General features: G+C 41.9%; 1 protein-coding gene across 1 annotated transcript in view; it reads right to left on the minus strand.

Moving 5' to 3' along the window:
- HIRA (histone cell cycle regulator) overlaps positions 1-20,880 on the minus strand; it is a gene marked incomplete at both ends in the record, with an annotated part of 90,516 nt that overhangs the window by 24,758 nt on the left and 44,878 nt on the right. The window contains 6 exons of the mRNA XM_084245220.1: positions 6,060-6,221; positions 7,949-8,152; positions 15,623-15,708; positions 16,652-16,867; positions 19,082-19,187; positions 20,715-20,785. Of these exons, the coding sequence (XP_084101346.1) occupies positions 6,060-6,221; positions 7,949-8,152; positions 15,623-15,708; positions 16,652-16,867; positions 19,082-19,187; positions 20,715-20,785 (845 nt within the window). The remainder of the gene's footprint in view (positions 1-6,059; positions 6,222-7,948; positions 8,153-15,622; positions 15,709-16,651; positions 16,868-19,081; positions 19,188-20,714; positions 20,786-20,880) is intronic.

A 20,880-nucleotide genomic window follows, 5' to 3' on the forward strand; every position in this document is an offset into this window, starting at 1 on the left:
AGTATAGTGTTGATATGTAAGCAGCAAGAAATATGATATTCATATCTTGTTCATGATCTTAGGGGAGAAACATCCAGTCTTTCAATATTCCTATGGTCTTGTGGGTTTTCTAAAGATTCTCTTCATCAGATTGGTGAGGTCCTTCTATTCCTATTTTTTTTTCCCTTGTTAATCACAAATGGGAGTTGGATTCTAATCACGTGCTGGTTTTTTATTCTACTGATATGATATATTACATTGAATTTTATACGTTGTACCAACTTTACATTCCTGTGATCAATCTCACTTGGTTACTATATTTTTGAGGAATTTTTTGTTCCTATTCATAAAAGATACTGATTTGTAGTTATCTTTCTTAATATCTTTGTCTGCTTTTGGTATCCTGATAACAGCCTCACAGAATAAGTTGGAAAATGTTCTCTTCCCTTTTTTTTGAGGAGCATATAAAGGATTGGTATTGGGGCTTCCCTGGTGGCACAAGGGGTGAGGGGTTAAGTCTCAGCACTATGAAGCTATCCACAGCCACTGCAGCATGAATTCGATCCCTGGCCAGGGAGCTGATCCACATGGTGCAGCAGACCTCTCCTGTCTCGCCTGCTGCTCCCCTCAGCAGTGTATTTCTGTACACCTGCATGTTCTGCTCCCTGCTCTGTCTCTGGTGAATCCTTTCACACACCCCCGCCCAGACCTTAGGCCTGTATCACAGTTCTTTCCATGTAAAAATAAATAAAATTTAAAAAAAAAAAAAAAAAGAATTGGTATTGCTTCTTCAAATGACTGCTAGAATAAAGCACTAAAGCTGAGCCCAAGCTTATCTTTGTGGGTAGTGGTTTAATTACTAACTCAAACTCTTATTATAGTCTATTCAAATTATTTCCATTTGAGTCAGTTTTGGTGATTTATATCTTTCTACCTATTTTTCATTTCATCTAAGTTATCTAACTTACTAGTAAACAGTTTAAAATAATAATCTTCATCCCTTAAATTTTATAAGGTTGGTGATAACACCCCTTCTTTCATTTCTGATTGCATTTATTTTGTAATTAGAATTTGTTTGCCTTTTTGCAAATGAAACTCTACCTGAACTATTTTTCATAGTGTTTTAGTCCTCATAAATATTAGTGAGCATCTACTGACCTTATTTCCTGAATGCATCTCTTTGGAGGAAGTTGAGTAAACATTTCCACTGCAATGCTGTTATAAAAACCTCTGGACATAACAGATTTCTTGGGTCAAAGGCATCATCACTGAATTCCAGCCTGGAGCCTCAGAGCACTCCATGCCTGCCTTTTCCCTGCTAATCAGCAAGTGTAAGTAGGCCTGTTGACCCCTCCAAGGCCCCCCTCTGGGCACCATCTTCTGCTCTTCTCCACACTAACAGTCCTAGGTCATAGAAATGTGGGCATGTATACACAGTGCATAAAATTCTGAATTCTTCCCATTAGCATCCACATGAAAAATTGGGAAAAGCCAGAAACCCCCAACTCTGTTTCATAAAACCAAAAAGCCTACCTCCATTCTTCTGATGCCATACAACAAAATACATCAAGAATGTCTTAACAATGGGAAACTGTTATATAAATATCCAAATTATTTGATCACTTTCTTAGTTCATCTCATCACCGGCCTGTGAAATTTGCTTCTTTGGAAATGTCCCAGTTCATGCTGCTCTACTCCTTATGACCTGGACCACTGTGAAAGCCTTCAGGTAGCCTCCCCACCTCATGCCAAATACCCAGTCTATGTGAATTTAAACCAATGGGCACCTGATACTCCTGGGAGCACCAGGTTGTAGAATCACAGCAGTTGCTCCCTGGATTTAGATAACTTCTCAGGAAGAACAGAGGTGCTTAGAGCTCCAAGTCTACTCCATCCTAGCTTCTGTCTGCTCAAGTTAACTTAAACCCCTCTGTGTCTCTGACTGATACATGGCCTTAAAACAGGGCAGAGTGCTGGACTCACAAGTTCATCCAGAACTGCCAGCCTACATTTGGGCAGCTAGTATTTGGCACAGACTCCCTGAAGACTCTTGGCTAAGAAGTACCAGTCAGGTTGTAGGGACCTTTTTATCCAGGCCCTATGAACTATGAGGGAGCAATAGCAGGAGATAACAGACACCGCTGCTCACTGTGAGACTTGGATCAAGACTGTTTTACAGGTGCTCACGTCTTCAATCTTTGAGTCACACCCACTATGAGGCAGGTATTCTGGGGAGAGTCATTCTGCCTGGGAGGCGACAGGCTCAGAAAGACTATGTCTTGCTGAAGATCACCCCTTACCCCTCCCCCCACAATGAAGTGGGGAACTGGGATTCATCTACAAGGAGTATGGCTCTGAGTACTGTTCCTAACCACCGTATGATACTGTGTCTCAAAGGAAATCTTCCATTGATGGACCATATAAGCAGGTCTGCCTAGCTTTTGAGAATAAAATAGCCATATCAAGAAAGCTGACATTTTTACAGAGCCTTTATTTTACAGAGCCTTTGTTTTCTTGTTTTCCTCATATAAGGACCCAACCATAATTTAATCTTAGAATTTAACACCAAGCTTTTGGAATCTCTCCAGATACCTCTGCGACCTTGGAAGCAGTAAACTCGGTCCTCAGTGAATGCTTGCTGACTGCTATTTTCAAGTGAGAAATCAAAAACTACCACCTTGAGGGCATAACTGTTGAGGGACCAATCATAGTCACATAGTCAAGACTTTGCCTTTTAGCAGCCCTGATCCAAGGGTTATCCTCTGTGCTTCTCAAATCAGGGTGTACATTCCCTAAGAGATAGAAAATGGTATGACAAGTGCCATGAAATAATGAGGCAAACATGGGGTGGCAGAGGTTTCAACTTTGCATTAAGCCTATAAAACAATGATCAATCCCTCTCGACAACTGCACCACAACATGCCCTCTTTGAGGGATTCTTGCAATTTGCCTCTTTTTTTCCTCTACTCCTTACTTCCATAGCACTTGCTTAAACTAGCTCCTCAGATCAAATGCTTACTTCAATTGGGTCATATGCTTACTGGAAATGACTGATTTTTTAACTGCACTGATTTTTATTTCTTTTCTAAAATTTTTGGTCATTTTCAAATATATTTAGTCTTTTTTTGATCGTTCATTATTCTGAGTTTTATTGAGCTATCATTCACATATCGTAAACTTCAATTTAAAATTATAGAATTTAGTAGTTTTTATTATAGTCATTATGTCATGCAACCATCAACATTAATGCCAGTCTATTTTCACAAACCCAAAAGAAACTCTGTGCCCACCAGCAATCATTCCCTTTCCTCTAATCACCTATCTTCTGGCAATGACTAATCTACTTTCTCTCTCTATGGATTTGCTTATTTAGAAAACACACAATATGTGGTCTTTTGTGATTTGCTTCTTTCATTTAGCATGTTTTCAGTGTTTGTTCCTGTTGTAGCACACATAGGTACTTCATCCCCTTTTATTGTCAAACAGTATTATATTGTATATTCACTTGTTAAACCATTAATCAATTGGACATTTCTACTTTTGGGCTATGAGTTTTAGTAAGAACCTTGGTGAGCAAGTTTTTGTGTGATTATCTGTTTTCAGTTCTCTTAGATATACACCTAAGGGTGCAATTGCTGGGTCAACTGGTAATTTGGTTTAAACCTCTGAGGAACTGCCAAACTGTCTTCTAAAGTAATGGAACCATTTTATACTCCCACCAACAATCCATGAAGGTTCAACTGACCCCCTTCACTAATACTTACTAATACCTGATTTTTTTAAGATAGCCAGGCTAGTAGGTTTCAAGTGGCATAACTGATTTTGATTTGTATTTCCATGATGACTTTGATGGTGAGTGTCTTTTTATAAAGTGCTTATTGGTCACTTGTGTGTCTACTTCGGAAAAATTTCTACTCAAGTCATTTGTCTATTTAAAATTGGATCAATAATGTTTTTATTGCTGAGCTGTGTTCCTTATTTAATTTGGATCTTTGATGTATACGTGTGATTTGCAAATATTTTCCCCATTCTGTAGCTTATCTTTTACCCTCCTGACAGCAACTGTGAAGCACAAATGTTTTTAAGTTTGATGAAGTTCAATTTATCATATCTAAGAAAGGGTTGCTTAATCCAAGGTCACAAAGATTTACTCTTGAGTTTTGAAGTTACAGCTCTTACATTTGGGTCTGGGAAACTTTTTGAATTAATTTATATATGGAATAGTATATTAATCTTTCCTCACATTTCCTTTTTCATGTCATTTAGACCATATTTATTTTTATAGTTTCCACCTGAGAATTCTATGCTCAGTGTTTTACAGATGTGTAAACCTCCTGTTCATGGAATCTCCTGAAATTTGTGCACAATGCACTTTCTTTCTTCATGTTTTTGTTACTTTGTTATTGAGTAGGTAGTACTGGCAGATGGAAACACTGCACACCTTGGGTCAGGAAATGTCTCTGAAGGGTGAATTTACATTTGATTTGTCAAGTGCCTTTGGGTGTTAATTAGAACCAGACTCTCCTTTGTGTTCATTTCTCAGCTTGGTGATTCCTAGAAGACAAAGGTAGCACTAACTAATCCCAAATTCATAAGCGGGCAGGCTGAGACTGGCCAATTTGGGCCATGCTCTTGTGTTGCCAGTCAGATTTTTTCCACTTCTCCCTCTCTCTGGAGGTGCACTTTCCCGAGCAGCTTGCCTTTATGCTAGTGTCTTAGTTAGTCCCCTGCATAAATTAGGCCCATGTCACTGTCTTGAATCTGTGTGGTCATGAAAATTGGTTACCAGGTCACCAATTATCAGCCCAGTACCTACTGTGGTCCTGCCCACTGCTCTACTGTTGTGTGAACTAGTCACATATTTTAGATTTTTGCATTACATTTCTTTCAGCATGTCAAAGTGTTAGCTGCAGGAAAGTTTTTGGCTCCTCCATAATGCTGGATAGACAAACTGCTAGATACAAAGATCATATGCATTATCTTTATACTAAAACCAGCATGATCATACTAGAGTAGAATACAAGGTACCAAAGAAAGGTCACAGATGTGCCAGCTGATTTGAAGGGGGAGTCTGCCTGCACTGTATCTCAGGGCTGTTCTCCATGCAGAAAAAATCCTGCTCAGACAAGCATATTTTAGACCATGAGTGAAGCCCTGGGGTGGCATACTGAAGTCTTAGCTCCAAGACACCATGCACTGCAAGGACAGATTTCTTCATAAATGTTCATTGGGCACATGCTGGATCTGAAGCCAACTGCTCCAGTCTACATAATAGCTCTGCATTAGGCTGAGGTGGTATAGGTTAGGGTGCCCAGGGCTGCACAGTCTGAGTTACTTTATGGTGGAATGCAACCCCACAAGCAGGGCACTTTAATACCAGGCCTCTGGAAGAAGGTGACCCAGAGTATCTTAACTCTTTCAGCCTCAACTTGCTGGGCTCTGCACTAAGCTCTGTGCAGTAAGTTCCATGCCATGCAGGCTCAGAGGGAGGGGTCCTCCCAGGAGTCAGAGCAGCTCAGTGCCAATGGAAGAGGCTGACACATTTGTTCCGGTCACCTGCTGCAACTCCCAGAAATGAAAAGTGACATCTCATGAAACTTGGCTGCTGTTTGCTCAGGGAGGCTCAGAAAGTAGGTAATACAGAGCCCGCAAGTATTCAGAAGTCCATCTGACTTCAGAAAGACCTCTCCTTTGACTTGCATCAGTTTCTTACTTCCTGGTCAGTTTCTGAGCAGAAGGCCATTGCTTCCACAGTGCAACAGAATTAGAACTTTCTCTCTCTCTCACCAATCTCCTGTTTCTCTTCTGGGCAAAATATGGATTCTGATCAAACTTTATTCTCAGCTTAGCCTCTGTACCAACCTTGGGCCTGCTATGTCTTCCCCTTCAACTCCTTTCAGCCATCCACCCACTTGAAGTAAGTACTCATTTCTCTACAGAGCAGGAACGACTGCAGTCTACTTCCACGTGGGAGGAAGACAGGTTGCCTGGTGGGAAAATAACATTGCCCTGCCGGCCAGAGTCTGCATACTCCCCCAGTCTCAGTGACCCAGGCCCCGGTCTCAGCAGCCACCACCTACCTTTCCATGGCTGTTGGAGTCACACTGGTCAAGGCAGGAGCACCTGATGTGGCTTTGGACCGTTCAGTGAATCGGGAGTCAAATGCTTTCATTGGTTCAATCTTGGATGGGGTTGTTAACACAGAGGGAGACGATGCAGCAGGAATCGAGGTAGCATTCACACTGGGGTGGGGTGAAGATGGGAGAGCAAGTCAGATCCAATCTATCAAGGTTGGGAGCCCTGGTTTGTGTTACTTGGAACCAAGTGAAAGGGGCACAAAAATGAAACTTCTATAAAAAAACAATTGCACATTGTAATATATTACTCCTGCTTATATCTTTAATATTTTCATGTGGTAAAACTCGAAGTTTGGCTGAGAAGGTTGTGGGCAAACCCATTCACATTTACCTCACTGCATTGTTCTGAGAGCTTTCTGGTGTATTGTAAGACCTTGAAAGTGGTTCTTGCAACCTCTTTTTCTAACTATGTAGCCCAATCTCCACAACTCAAATGTATTATCTTAATCTCAAACCACTTCAAACACTAGTTTTTCCCATTTCAACAATGGATCTGACAATAAAAGCCCCTACCCTGGGTCCTAAAGCTACTGTCTATTTATGGCCTTCATCATCAACAAAGTGTCCTCTGGCATAGGAAGCTGCTCCCATCTCAGACACAACTACACATTCTTCATACTCTCCCTAAGTGCTTACCCCACAGGCCTTGCATTTTACACCTCAGAGGGGGACTGAAGCATAAGCTTGCCTAGTTCCTTCCATGCCCAGGAACATCCCAAATGCCAGCCCCAAAGTCACTGGGCTTCTAGAGTACATCAGGTTAATAGTCCCCCTACAGCCACCTGTCTGGATCCCACACGAGATGCCTGGGAGACATCCTGGAGAACATGCTCTCCTACTTTTACAAACTGTAGGGCCAACTATTGAAACATTTCTTAGATCTGGGCACAGCAGTACACTTATCTCCCTTCCCTACCACTTCTCAGAGGTTCAGGGCTCTGCTCTTACCCTGTTGCCTTCCCATACCCTTTACCTTGGCTTGATGGGTCCTGTTTGGGTGCCCTCTAAGAGGTCTTCCTGAGATCTGGCCACTACATTCCCCTTGGATGGCTGTTTCTGCCCTGCACCTCTGTGGTTTACTCTTCCCCCACTAGACAACATTTCCCTGGGGACGAGGACTCATGCATCAACCCTTAGTAGATGCCTGGGTGTAACCCAGCGCTGATGTTGGGCAAATGTTTACTTGGTTTTTATTAATGCTTACCTGTTCCTTTCTTTTTTTTTTTTTTTTGGCATAAAAGAACTGGGGTGTGTAGGCCAGAAATACTAGTGGTGATTCATCAGACACAGTAGGGAGCAGAAAAGGTGGATTTACTGAAATACACTACTAGGGGAACAACGGGAGAGAATGCTGTACCATACATGGGTTAGCAACCTGGCCAGGAATCGAACTTAGGTCGTAGGTTTCTGGCTTTTAATTTGGTTTCCAAGTTATGGTCACTAAAGACACAGGCTCCCTGACCAAATGTAATTCTGAGAGCGTGAGGGGAGTCTGTGCCCCTCCATCAGAGCACCCTGCCTGGAATGGTGTGGCCATGCTCCCAACAGAGTGCAGCAGAGGATTAAGTCACTTCCAGTGTAGACCTGCTGGAAGGTGAGGCTGACTTGTGGCAGGTAACGTGTTCCGTATCTTGCGGTTGCATCATCCCCTAGAACGTGAAGTCCTCACAGCCCTGTGCATCAAAGACTCACCTGAATGACCTCATTTCTGAGCAGGCCCTCATCTAAAATCAAACATCTATTTTTATTGAAGTGGCCAGGAAGTATCCCTGGAACTGTGTCCAAACCTGAACTATTTCCAAGGGCAGGAGCAAGTCTTGATGCTCACTCACCTGTCTTTGTTGACAGAATCGCCCACAGGCCTGGCGCTGCCACAGGCTGCTGTCACAGGCTCTGTGGAAGGTTTCGAAGTGCCAAAGGAGTTGGGGGTGCTGGAGTCCAGAGGCAGTAGCTGTGGACTGCTATGAGAGGAGAGCATGGCGCCCGCCAGGGAGCCAGAAAGTGGGATGCTGTTAAAGAACGCCGTGGAAAAGTCCCTGTTGTCAGCAAGAACAAAAGTCAGCTTTGGAAATCAGATACCACATCAAGTATTTTATACATTCTAAGTAATATTTTTCTATGTTCAAAGGCAATGTATTTTTATGGTAGAAAACTTGCAACAAAAAAATTAAAATCACTTCACACATTATATTTACGTATCTAAGATGAATTGACACTTATGGTGCCACTAAAAAGTAAAAACTACCAATTATAATCAACAGATACCAATGATAAGACACACTCTAACTTGTGTCTTGTAACTAAAATGTGCAAATTGTGTCTTAGAACTAACAAAAGGCAGCATGCAGAGTGGGCCTCCCTTTCACCAAAGGTTGAATGGATGGATATATCATTTACTTTATCAGACTTTACTGAAGAATGGTATTTCCTACTTTTTTCTGTGACAGATAATGCTACAAAAGGCCCAAGATACGGCAGTGTTAAGGCAAAAAAAAGGCTAAGCCTAACCAGCTAGGTCTCACTCTTCTGCCATGCCAAGTTCTAGGACCTTGGGCACTTCAACCACTCTGCTTTAGGTTCCAAGTGTGAAGCAGAAAGTGACAGGACCTTTCGGTGTGTCACTGTAGGGACTAATTTGTGCAGCACATACAACAGCTCTTCAAAGATTATAATATTTGTCATTACACCAGTTGTTTTACATATCACATGGGATAGAAAGGAAACTGCAGCAGCAAGTGGATTGGTCATTGATGATTTCTGATAAAAAGTTCTAGAATGACCTCCTTAGAGGTTTAAATTCCATGCTGTATATGAGAATGTCCCCATATTTTCAATAGCCATCAAATTTCTCTACATCTGACAATCTGCTGAAAAATGATATCTTACTAGTTTAATTTGAATTTATTTTGATGTGAGGTTGAAATGTTTTTCTTTTTAAAAATATTTATTTATTTATTTATTTATTTATTTATTTATTTATGCAAGCACTGGGTACAGTCAGAAGCGCAGGAGGGTGAGAGAATTCACCAGAGCCAGAGCGGGGAGCAGCAGGCGGCAGGAGAGGTCTGCGCGCCATGTGGGACCCTCCGGTGGCCGGGGAGCAGCGGGGATTGAACTGGTGCTGCAGAGGCTGCGGGCAGCTTCGCAACCCAGCGCTCAACCGCTGTGCCACCAGGGAGGCCCAGAGGTTGAAACGTTTTCATACAGAAACATCTGATATCCTTTGTGAACTGTTAGCTCATCTCCTTAGTTTATCTCCTTCATATATTAAAATCAGTCTTAAAATCAATAATGAAAGCTGATTTAATTTCACTATTTCAAATTTCAAGTATTTCAAAAACTTCTTATGAGCAGGAAGTATCTTCTCCAGGATTTTTTTTTTAAAAAATTATGGTGTAGGGCCTCCTCGGTGGCGCAGCAGTTGAGCACTGGGCTGCGAAACTGCCCGCAGCCTCTAAAGCTCTGTTTTGATCCCCGGCCAAACGGCGAGGGTCCCACATGGCGCGCAGATCTCTCCTGCCACGCCCGCTGCTCCCCTCAGCAGTGTACTTTATCAGTCTGCCTGTTCTGCTCCCTGCTCTGGCTCTGGTGAATTCTCTCATCCTCCCATGCTTCTGACTGTACCCAGTGCTTGTATAAATAAATAAATTAAAGAAAATTTATTGTGTAATTTTCCTTGCCAAAAGTGCTAACTTTGTGTGATCTAAATTTTGTGTCTCTGTAGAAGACATTTTTACCTGTGAGATTAATAAAAATAGTCTTTCATAGAATCTTTTAAAAATTTCAACAACAAAAGAAATTAAAAACATATATGAAAAAAAATCTCTGAGCAGTTTAGGGACATAATTTTGTTTCTAAAGGTACCAAGTAGTTCTGACTCCCATTTATTGATTAACTTAATGGTTCACCACTGATGGGAAATGCTTTAAATACTTTAAAAATTCCATAAATATTTGAGTCTATTTCTGGATTTTCTATTGCATTTTATTGCTTTGTCTATTCACATGTCAGTACCTCTCTGCTTTAATATCGCTTACAAGTTTTAATTTCTGGTGAACTTTGTCTTCATTGATTAGTATTTTTTTAGAAACAGTTCATCTATTTCTATTTATTTTTGCAAATAACCTCAGAATCAGGTATAAATCCAAAGATGTTGGCCTGTAGGGGGTTGCTTGGTTTTGCCTGCCTTCCATGTGAACCTGGGGTTCCAGCTCAGGTAGCTTTACTGTCCATTTATTTGCAGCCAAAGGTGAGCAGCAACCATCTGGGAGAGTGCCTTTTGGCCCATACACAGCATTAGAGGCCATGTACAACATCTGTGTCCTGTGTACACCCTGCGTGGCACTGTGAGTGAAGCCAAGAAGGCAGAGGGTGGGCTCAGGAGTCAAAGGTGAGCACCCTCTGGCCCACACACAGTGTCAGAGGTCACTGGATCCCTGTGCGCCTGCGCAGACTCCACCCGGCCCTGTAAGTGAAGATGCACATTTGGGGGAAGAGACACAAGCAGCACACAGACTTGGTGACTTCCAGGGCTAATGCCCATTAGGCCCATCCACAGCATGACAGTCCTTGCAAAACCTGGTGTAACTGCATTGGACCTGGCCTGGCCATCAGTACCTGACATAGAAATAGGAGTACCCCGAAGACATGCCTGCCGGCACCAGTGGCACAGTGGTCCTGTACACAGAACAAATCCCGAAGCAAACAACAGGGAGAAAGAAAAATAAAAACAGCCAAGCAAGCCCTTTGGGGAACAACTAACCACAAAAAGAAAATCAGCCCCCAGATCTCAACAACACTGACATGGAAGAATGTTTCTGCCTGACAGAAAGAGAATGCAGAATTGCCACGATTAAAAACTTGAAGAAAAAAAGGAAAAGAATGATATGAGAAATACAGTCAGCAAACTGTATTTTGTAGATGAATCTGTAAATAAGAAAAAAAAGGAAGTGGAGGATGTTAAAAGATCAATGGAGGAGCTAAAGAAATCTGGGAAAAGCAACAAAAACAGAATTGATGAAATGAAAAAACGAATTAGTACTCTCAAAGATAGAGATATAAAAAGAAGCAAAAAAGAACAGGAAAGAGAGGGACAAAGGAAAAAGAACAAAGAAACACTTTGACAAATATCAACACCATGAGTAAAGGATGTATGAGTCATAGGAATCCCAGAAGATGAAGAGTGAGACAAAGGAACTGAGAACCTATTCAAGGATATGATTGAAGGGAACTTCCCAAACATGAAGGAAATGAAAATAAATATACAGGAAGTCAGAAGACCAAATTACCATAATGAAGGAGAACTACAAGAAACAATAGTGAATCTTCCAAAAGTCTAAGACAAAGGAAAGATAATGAAGTTGAAGAAGGGGAAAAACAGATAATTTATAAAGGAAAACTGATTAAGCTGCCATCAGACTTCTCTGAAGAAACACTACTGGTAAGAAGAGAATGGAGCAACATATTCAATAACTCTAAGACAGAAATTGCCAGCCAAGAAAACTTTATCCTACAAAACTCTCCTTCCATTATGAGGGAAAAATAAGGACCTTTTCAGACAAACAAAATCTTTAGAAACTTGCTACTACTAAATCCTCACTCCAAGAAATATTACCAGAAGCCTTAAAATCTAAACCAACAGAGGAATGAACTGGAAGAACCGAAAAAAGTAATGAAAAGAAACACAAAATAATAAACAAAATGGCAATTACAGACCCCCATGTGCCAAATCACCCTAAACAGAAATGGACTAAATTCATCAATGAAAAGACAGAGTAGCAGGCTGGATAGAAAACAGAATCCAACCTTCTGCTGTCTCCAGGAAACACACCTAAATGCCAAAAATAAACATAGATTAAAAGTAAAGGGCTGGACATTATAATTAAAACAACATGGTATTAGAAAACAGACACACAGACCAATGGAATCTCATCAAAACACCTGGAAATAAAGCCACACATATATAGTCAACTAATCCATGACAAAAGAGCAAAGAACGTGCACTGGAACAAGGAATGTCTCTTCAATAAAGGGTGCTGGGAAAACTTACCGCTACATGCAAAAAAATGAAATTTGATTACTACCTCACACCATACACAAAGACCAACTCAAAATGGACAAAAGATCTGAATGTAAGACCTGAAAACATACAATATATAGAAGAAAACATAGGCAAAACAATCCATGACAAACATCTTTAAAGACTCATCTTTAAAGACTCATCCCCCGAAACAAAGAAAATGAAGGAAAAGATGAATAGCTGGGTCTACATCAAGCTAAAAAGCTTCTATACTGCAAAAGAGACAATAACCAAGATGAACAGACACCTTACAGATTGGGAGAAAATATTTGCACTCCACACAGCTGATAAGGGGCGGATATCAAATATCTACAAAGAGCTTTCACAACTTGACAAAAACAAAGTAAACATCCAAGTCAAAAAAAATGGGCAGAAGAGCTAAAAATACTCTTCTCCAAAGAGGAAATACAGATGGCCAACAGGCATATGAAAATATGTTCAACATCACTTATAATCAAGGAAATGCAAACAAATCAAAACCACAATGACACCACCTCACACCAGTAAGAAAGGTCCACATTAAAAAACTGACAACAAATAATGCTGGTGAGGATGTGAACAAAAAGGAACCCTCTTACAGTGTTGGTAGAATGTAAACTGGTCCAACCCCTGTGGAAAAGAGTATGGAGGTTTCTGAAAAGAACACAAATGGTTCTGTCCTCTGACCCAGCAATTCCATTTCTAGGTATCTACTGCAAGAACAGAAAAACATTCATTCAAAAGGAAGTCTGCACTCCTTTGTTTATTGCAGCACTATTTACAATAGTAAAGATACAGAAGCAACCTAAATGCCCCAAAAGAGATGACTGGATCAGAAGATGTGATATATACGCACAATGGAATATTACTTAGCAATCAAAAAAAGATGAACTCATGCCATTTGCAGGCAGCAACATGGATGGAACTGGAAGAGTTAATGCTCAGTGAAATAAGTCAGGAGGAGAAAAAATATCGTGGTTTTGCTTTAGGAGGAATATAGGGAAACCAAACAAAGGGTCAAAAAAAATTTTTAAAAGATAAAACTTGTAGGTAACTATAGATCTGAAGCTTAAAGCAGGGGAGGGGGGGCAAAAGGGATCAAAATGGGTGGGAAGAGCACAAGGGATCATGGTAATGGTTCACAGGTGGTAGGATATTTACAAGGACTACATCTGAAGGGAGAAATCAAATACTGTACAAAAATGAACAGCAATGTAAAAAATATAAAAAAAAATTAATAAAAGGGGAAAAAATAACCTCAGAATCAGTCTGATTTTCAAAAGCTCTATTTGATTCATATTAACTTAATCTATAAATTTGAGGTTGAACCACCCTACTTATTAAAATGGACGGCAGGCATTTCTAGTTACTTGTTTTTTGTATCTTAATAGGGCTTAAATATTTTTCTTCATAAAAATCTACATTTTTTATTATATTCTAAGCATTTTATTTGTGAACGTGATTTCTTCTCCTTTATATCTCTTAAAGGTAGTTAGTGCTACATTGGTCGTATCCAGTCACCTTTTCATGTTTTTCCAGTTGATTCTCTTATAGATCATACCATCTTTAAATAATGATATATTTTACCATCTCCTTTCCAGTTTATTTTCACTGTTAATTTATGACATGAGCTACGACAACTAGAACAATGTTAAATTATAGACACAAAAGTAGACATTTGTTTAATTTTTAAATTTAACTTGAAATAAGATAGGCTATCAAGTTAAGGAAGCATCCATCTATTCCCATGCAACTGAGTTTTAAATCAGAACATTAGGGCCTCCCTGGTGGTACAAGCGGTTAATCACCGCACTATGAAGAAATCCACAGCCTCTGGAGCACAAGTTTGATCCCCGGCCGGCCAAGGAGAAACCACATGGAGCAGCAGACCTCTCCTGTCTCACCCGCTGCTCCCCTCAGCAGTGTATTTCAGTCAGTCTGCCTGTTCTGTTCCCCATTCTGTCTCTGGTGAGTCTTCTCACCCCTGCATCTCTGGCCTGTGCCCCAGCTCTTGTTTGTATGAATGGATAAATCTTTTAAAAAAAAAAATCAGAACATTAAATTCAATAAAAATGCCTCATACATCTATAGAGATGATCACATAATTTCTTCTTTTGATCTACTGACATGTAGAAGTAATAAGGTTTTCCTGAAATAAGCCTTACTTGAACCCCCCGTTTTCCTGAAATAAGCCTTACTTGATTACAATGTATTGGCCTTTTGACATGGTACTGATATTAAAAATAAACAAGAATCAGGAATTTATGTTCTACCTCTTTCACATTTTGATGTAGTTTATTAAAAAAAAAAACAAGTCTTTCTTCTTTTTTTATGTACTAGAATATCTTCAGTAATATTAGAATGACCTATTCCTTACAAGTTTGTTAAATATTCCCTTATGAAATTTTCTTAGGTTGATGGTTTTTGGCATGGTTAGGTCTTTGAAAGCGTCCTCTATTCTGTAACTCATCTGCACAGATTTTCTTCAGTTTGGTAATTTTATTTTCTTCAAAAATCATCTGCTTTCAAGTTTATTTGCTCAGAGTCAGCAAATAAGTCTTTCATTCTTTTGATTTAGTCTTCATCTGTGACTTACTTACCACTTTAAGGATTTGTGTTCTTTTTTTGGATAAGCAAAACTAAATTATCTATTCCATTGCTACTTGGGTTTAACATGGAAATCAAGAGAGCAAAAAAGTTTTTAAGACCCAAAGAATCAAGTTCTGATATACCCTGTGGCAGGCAAGAAGATACCTACCACATCTTTGCCTCCTCACCAGGTGAGACCTGGAAGGATTCCTGGCATATATGAGCCATCATCATCACAACCTCCACGACCCTCACTCCCACAAGCCCTATAGTATTCAAGGACAGTCACATACTTGGACTCACTTGGTAGGCTGGTAACATTACTGCTTGTCGGTTCACAATGGGAAATAGGTTTGCTCAAAGGAAGCTAATATCTGTGAGAAACCACAGACTAGCTCTGATTCCACCCAATCAGGTCTTGCCCTATGGGGCCTAATGCCGGCACACCTAACACCATGAGGTCAAATCAACATACAATAAGACTGGAGGTCCCTTCAGAATTTAAGGAAGACTTGAAACAACTTAATGGATGAGCAACTGTCTATTGTGTGAAGTGCCTTGAGCCGATCAGCAGAGTATAAAAGGCAGAGTGAATAACCTGTGAAAATGCCCTTACCCGCTGGTCTGATGCCTCCTAGCATGTCTTCAAAACAAATGTCAAGTGTGCATAAGGGTTCTGTGGGGAGCATGGGGTATTAAGGTAGATGGGAAGCTGAGCTCAATTCCCTGATTTCCAGATTCTATGGGTCAGACTGGCCCAAGAGCCTGTGAAGACCCTGATTATTAAAGGGCTGACTGGTGAAAAAGAGGAAGACCTCCCTAGAAAAGGACACAGAAAGCTCAGTGAGTAGATGAGTACCCGGTGTCCAGCTGTGCTATGCAGAGAGGTGTGATTCTTCTCCGACCATCTGCTGTCCGAGTCTCAACTTGCTTCTTTAAAAGATTCTGGTAAAGTAGAATGACATTAAGTGAATGGAACAGATTTTTCCTAAATAACTTCAAATATCAAAAAACAAGACTTCTATGAAAATATATTCTAACTTCCCTTTCCACAGCCTTTCTGGTACAATTAAACGATGCCATCAGTTACCTAATCGAAGTATAAGTGTTCTTATCAGGGTGTATGCTCAACTATCTGCACAGTAAAGAAACAAGGTCAGAAAGTTCCCAGTTGATCAATCTAGCACTTTCCTCTCTATTATCAGTACTGCAGGGCTGGTCAGGTAATCAAGACAGCAACCAAATGCCAAGCTGGCCATCTCTAGCCAGCAGTCACGGGGCTCAACGAGGGAACTAAAAGAATGAGACCTGTATAGGTGAGCCACATTCTTGTTTCTAAGCCTTGATTTTCAACTTTTCTTCATCAGAGGCCTTTCTTCCACTGTGGGCTTCCACCAAGAGTTCCCACACTGTGCTCTTAATCATCTCAGAGAGTGGTTCACCCTGTACAAGGTCCTAGAGATGATGTAAGCCAACCAGATGATCCAACAGTTCCTGCCTCGTTCCTGTCCCATCTCTGCTCCTCCTCCTACCCCCATGAGGTTAAACATAGATATCCAGAGAAAGAAGATGGTGCCCACAGATATCTCTTAAGGGCGGAGTCTAAAACCCACTGTCCTCAGTAAATATAATTTCATATGAAGACTAGAATGGAGGTTTGGAAGTTCCTATAAAAGATGACCTCCTCTGGAGTTCTCTGGACAAGGAGGCCTTCAATAAAGGAGTATAGCTGATGACAAGAGGGTTCAATAGCCCCAAACTGAGTTACCCCTCTGGGTCCACTCCAGGAAAAACACACACCCATCTCCCCACCATTTGTGCCTGCATGTTCTTGTCCTGTCCTTGGACCTGTGTCCATGTGCCCAGGGCCATTGGGCAGAACCCTCACCTTCCTGATGTCCTCAAGACTCTCCCCATTGACGACACCAGCCATTGACGCAGCGGAGCCTGTCTCTCTGGCTGTGGCAGTCTTCTGGTCCAGCTGCTGCTGTTGCTGCCTCCGCTGGTACTTGAGCATCTCGGGGTTCTCAATGACGGCTGTAGAGAGTTGGGATTCGGTCATGATGGCCAAGCTCTTGCCATAGGTGGACTGGTGAATGCGGCTCTAGGGGAAACAGAGAAAAGTACGCCATGAGCAATGATGAGGTGGATCCATGGACACAAACTGGTGAGCTCTAGTGTGGGCTATCCTGGTTCTAATAGGGGTAAGAGTCCTATGCTAGGGCTCAGAGTTCTGGGTGCCAGCTCTCCATCACCTCCTACCCTCTTCTGCCTGATGTTGATGAGATGACTCTGGAGAAATCTTGTACTCTCCCTACATATAGCCTCCTATGTATCATAGCTGGAGATGAAAGTGAGTAAGTAACTGATAAGAAAATAGATGGTCTGATGCAAAACAAATGATAATAAACACTGGCTGAACTGAAATTGAACACTCAAATTATTATTACCAGGCTCCTAAATCACTCCAAGTATACCAAACACTTTTTGACAATCAGAAAGTAAAAACCAGTCTGTTTATGTTTGCAGACATTAGGTCCTGCTATTGGAGGTTACCATGGAGATGCTAATAGTGTCTCTAAGAGCAGAGATGGCACAACACACCTGAGAAGTGTTTCTCTGCCCACAACAGGTCCTGATCCTACTGAGCAGGGGACCTCTCTCCATCTTCCCAACTATCATTAGTCTTGTGTCATAACATGACAGACAGGATTCATGTGGGCAGGGATGGTGTTCCCAGCACACTGGAGTGGCTCATATGATGAGGAGCTGACTTACACAAGGATGTGCCAGTGATCAATGTGGAGGTCAGTAAAATATCTGTCTCACAGCAGTGGATGCTACACCGGGGAGGACATAGCTTGGAATCCATTGCTATACAGCCTGGTATAGCTGCACATAGCCAAGAACCTCCCTCCTTCCCTTATCATTGTGGCTCCTGCCCCACCTCTCCTGAATCCCTCCTCTGAAATCCTGAGATAGAATTTAGAGTTTGGTCCCAGTGTTCCTCAAACATGGGGTTGCTGGTGACATCCGGGAAATAAGCTGGAAAAGGTTATATATAGACTACCAATGTGACTCCCCAAGGGGAAGGGAGGTGCACAGGGATCCCAGGTTAGCTGGTGACAGTAATATGGCAGAAGACCATCTGAAGCCACCACTCAAGCCTTCATTGAAAAATGACTGCCAGATGCCAGTGTGTATTCAAGGTCCTGTCAATGAATCAGACCCTTATTTCTGAGAGGCTTACATAACAGTGGGGGGCTTACTCAGGAACTTGTACCAGCACTTGCATCACTACAGGGAATGCTGCCTACCTGCTTTGAGCTTTTACAGGGCTCCTTTCAGACAAATACATTCCACTAAGCATTGGCAAAGGTCCATTAGTAGAAATAGCAGGTTTCTAGTGTGTGGAAGGTAAAGAAGAGCCTTTCCCAAAGCCCTTGAAGAGGGGCACACATGCTTTTATTCTTGTATCTGAGGATCACATAGTTTTTGCAAAGGGTGATGCCATTTTCCAAGGGTGTCTTTATTGATGAAATAGGTACGTTCAGCCTTCAAGAGTTTTGTGTAATTTAAATGAACTAATGTGTGCAAAACAGAATCTGGCATATAATTAACTGCTAAGAAGTAACCAAATAACCATGAGAATTTCTGTTCTGGGGCCTCCCTGGTGGCGCAGGGATTAAAGACACAGCACTATCAAGCTACTGTCAGCAACTACAGCACAAGTTTGATCCCGTCAGGAAGCTGGCCCACATGGCACAGCAGGCCCCAGCTGTCTCACTGGCTGCTCCCCTCAGTGGTGTATTTCAGTAGATCTGCCTGTTCTGCTTCCCACTCTCTCTGGTGAATCCTTTTACCCCTCCCCTCTCACCCCAAACCTCTGGCCTACACCCAAGTTCTTGTATGCATAAATAAATAAATCTTTAAAAAAAAAATTGCTGTTCTCTGCCAACTATGTCAGTGAAAGACAATTGGAAAAGTAATGTTAGCAGGGACTGCTGTACTCACTCTTGCTCACTCCCAGTATATGGCTAATTATCAGTTCAACAAAAGATGCCCAAAGTATTTTTAACTCCAGAACTGATATCTGACATACTCATTCTTAAATCAATATATTTTAAAAAGAAAAGAGGGATTACAATCTATAAAAGGAAAGCACCCATTAATACTCTAAGAAGCTCTGTGTGTGTGTGTCTTTGTACATCACAAGAAGAGGGTTCAAAGGGACCTCTCAGACTAACTGTGGCCATTTCTCTGGCCCAAGAGCATGCGTAGCCATGGGTCATGTGCTAGTAGTAAGCTATTTTCCTACCTTCTCCTCCTCACTCAGGGGATCTCCAAGCTCATCCTGGGAGAAATCTAGGAATGCCACAGAACCATCCATGGAGCACACCAGGATGCCCAGTCCATTCAGAGTCCTGAAAGAGATGGCCATCAATAGTCTGGGAATAAGCTTCTGCTGTGCTTACCACAGTGGCAGGCTTGGGAGGATAGCAGGGTAGTACTTTATGTAGATGATAAACCCCCTGGTTCATTTCTGTGGCCTAGTAGCAATGGGGATTAAAGGTCACAATATTAGAGGGCCCTGGCACTCTGTAGTTCTAAGCACATGCACAAAGTATCTTTAACCATCTTCCCTGATGGCGCAGGGGTTAAAGAAACAGTGCTATCAAGCTATTGCCAGCCACTGCAGCAGGAGTTCGATCCCCCACAGGCCAGGGAGAAACCTACATGGCGCAGCAGACCTCTCCTGTCTCATCCGCTGCTCGCCTCCGCACTGTATTTCAGTAGATCTGCCTGTTCTGCTCCCCGCTCTCTCTGGTGAATCCTCTCACTCCCGCCCCTGCACCTCTGGTCTACACACCAGTTCTTATACGCATAAATAAATAAATCTTAAAAAAACAAAAACCAGGGCCTCCCCTGGTGGCACAGCGGTTGAGTGCTGGGCTGCGAAGCTGCCCGCAGCCTCTGCAGCGCCAGTTCAATTCCCAGCCTCCAGCGAGGATCCCACATGGCGTGACAGACCTCTATTGCCGTGCCCGCTGCTCCCCTCAGCAGTGTATTTCGTCAGTCTGCCTGTTCTGTTCCCTGCTCTGGCTCTGGTGAATTCTCTCACCCTCCCGCGCTTCTGACTGTACCCAGTGCTTATATAAATAAATCTTAAACAAAAACCAAAAAAAAAACAAAAAACAAAAAACCAACAAAACCCAAAATATCTCTTATCATGTCTTTGAGAATTTCACTTTTATTTATTATTATTTTTTTATTTTTAATATTTATTTATTTATTTATTTATGCATACATACATACATACATACATACATACAAGCACTGGGAACAGTCAGAAGCACGGGAGGGTGAGAGAATTCACCAGAGCCAGAGCAGGGAGCAGAGCAGGCAGACTGAAGTACACTGCTGAGGGGAGCAGCGGGCAGCAGGAGAGGTCTGTGCGCCATGTGGGACCCCCGTCTGGTGGCTGGGGAGCAGCCGGGGATTGAACCGGCGCTGCAGAGGCTGAGGGCAGCTTCGCAACCCAGCGCTCAACAGCTGCGCCACCGGGGAGGCCCTTATTTATTATTTTTGAAACCATTTAAAAAAACCATGAGGGAGTGAGTATCTAAATGAAGTCACCAAGAAGCAAAAAATATGTCTCCTGACCCATGCTAAGCTGATTCACATGATGACAGGGAGTGAAGTGGAATTAAGATCACGGCGTTCTCCTTTTCCCAGAGATGTTTGTTGGAGAAGGGGTTTTCGAGTGGCAAATTCCAGTGGAGCAGTAAGTAGAGCAGGTCCAAGCTGCCTTTCCTAAATCATGTACAAACCAGCACTGACAGGAGGCACTAGTTGCCTGCTCCCACTCATATCCAGGAGATCTTACGGTTCATTGTATAGTATAGCGTCTCCTTTCTTAGCCTGTGTTACATAACAAGAATCCATCTTACCAGGAAATATCCATAATGGATTTGTCAAACAGTTCATGGATGACAACCAAAGGCCGTTTCAGACATGTGAGCTGGAAGGAAAGAAGCAGCAAAGGTTATGAAATGGCTGAAAACCACTCTTCCTCTACCCAGCTAACACTAATACTCCTAGAAGCCATGGCTGAAG

The sequence above is a fragment of the Talpa europaea genome (genome assembly GCF_964194135.1).
Source record: "Talpa europaea genome assembly, chromosome: 10".
Classification (NCBI taxonomy): domain Eukaryota; kingdom Metazoa; phylum Chordata; class Mammalia; order Eulipotyphla; family Talpidae; genus Talpa; species Talpa europaea.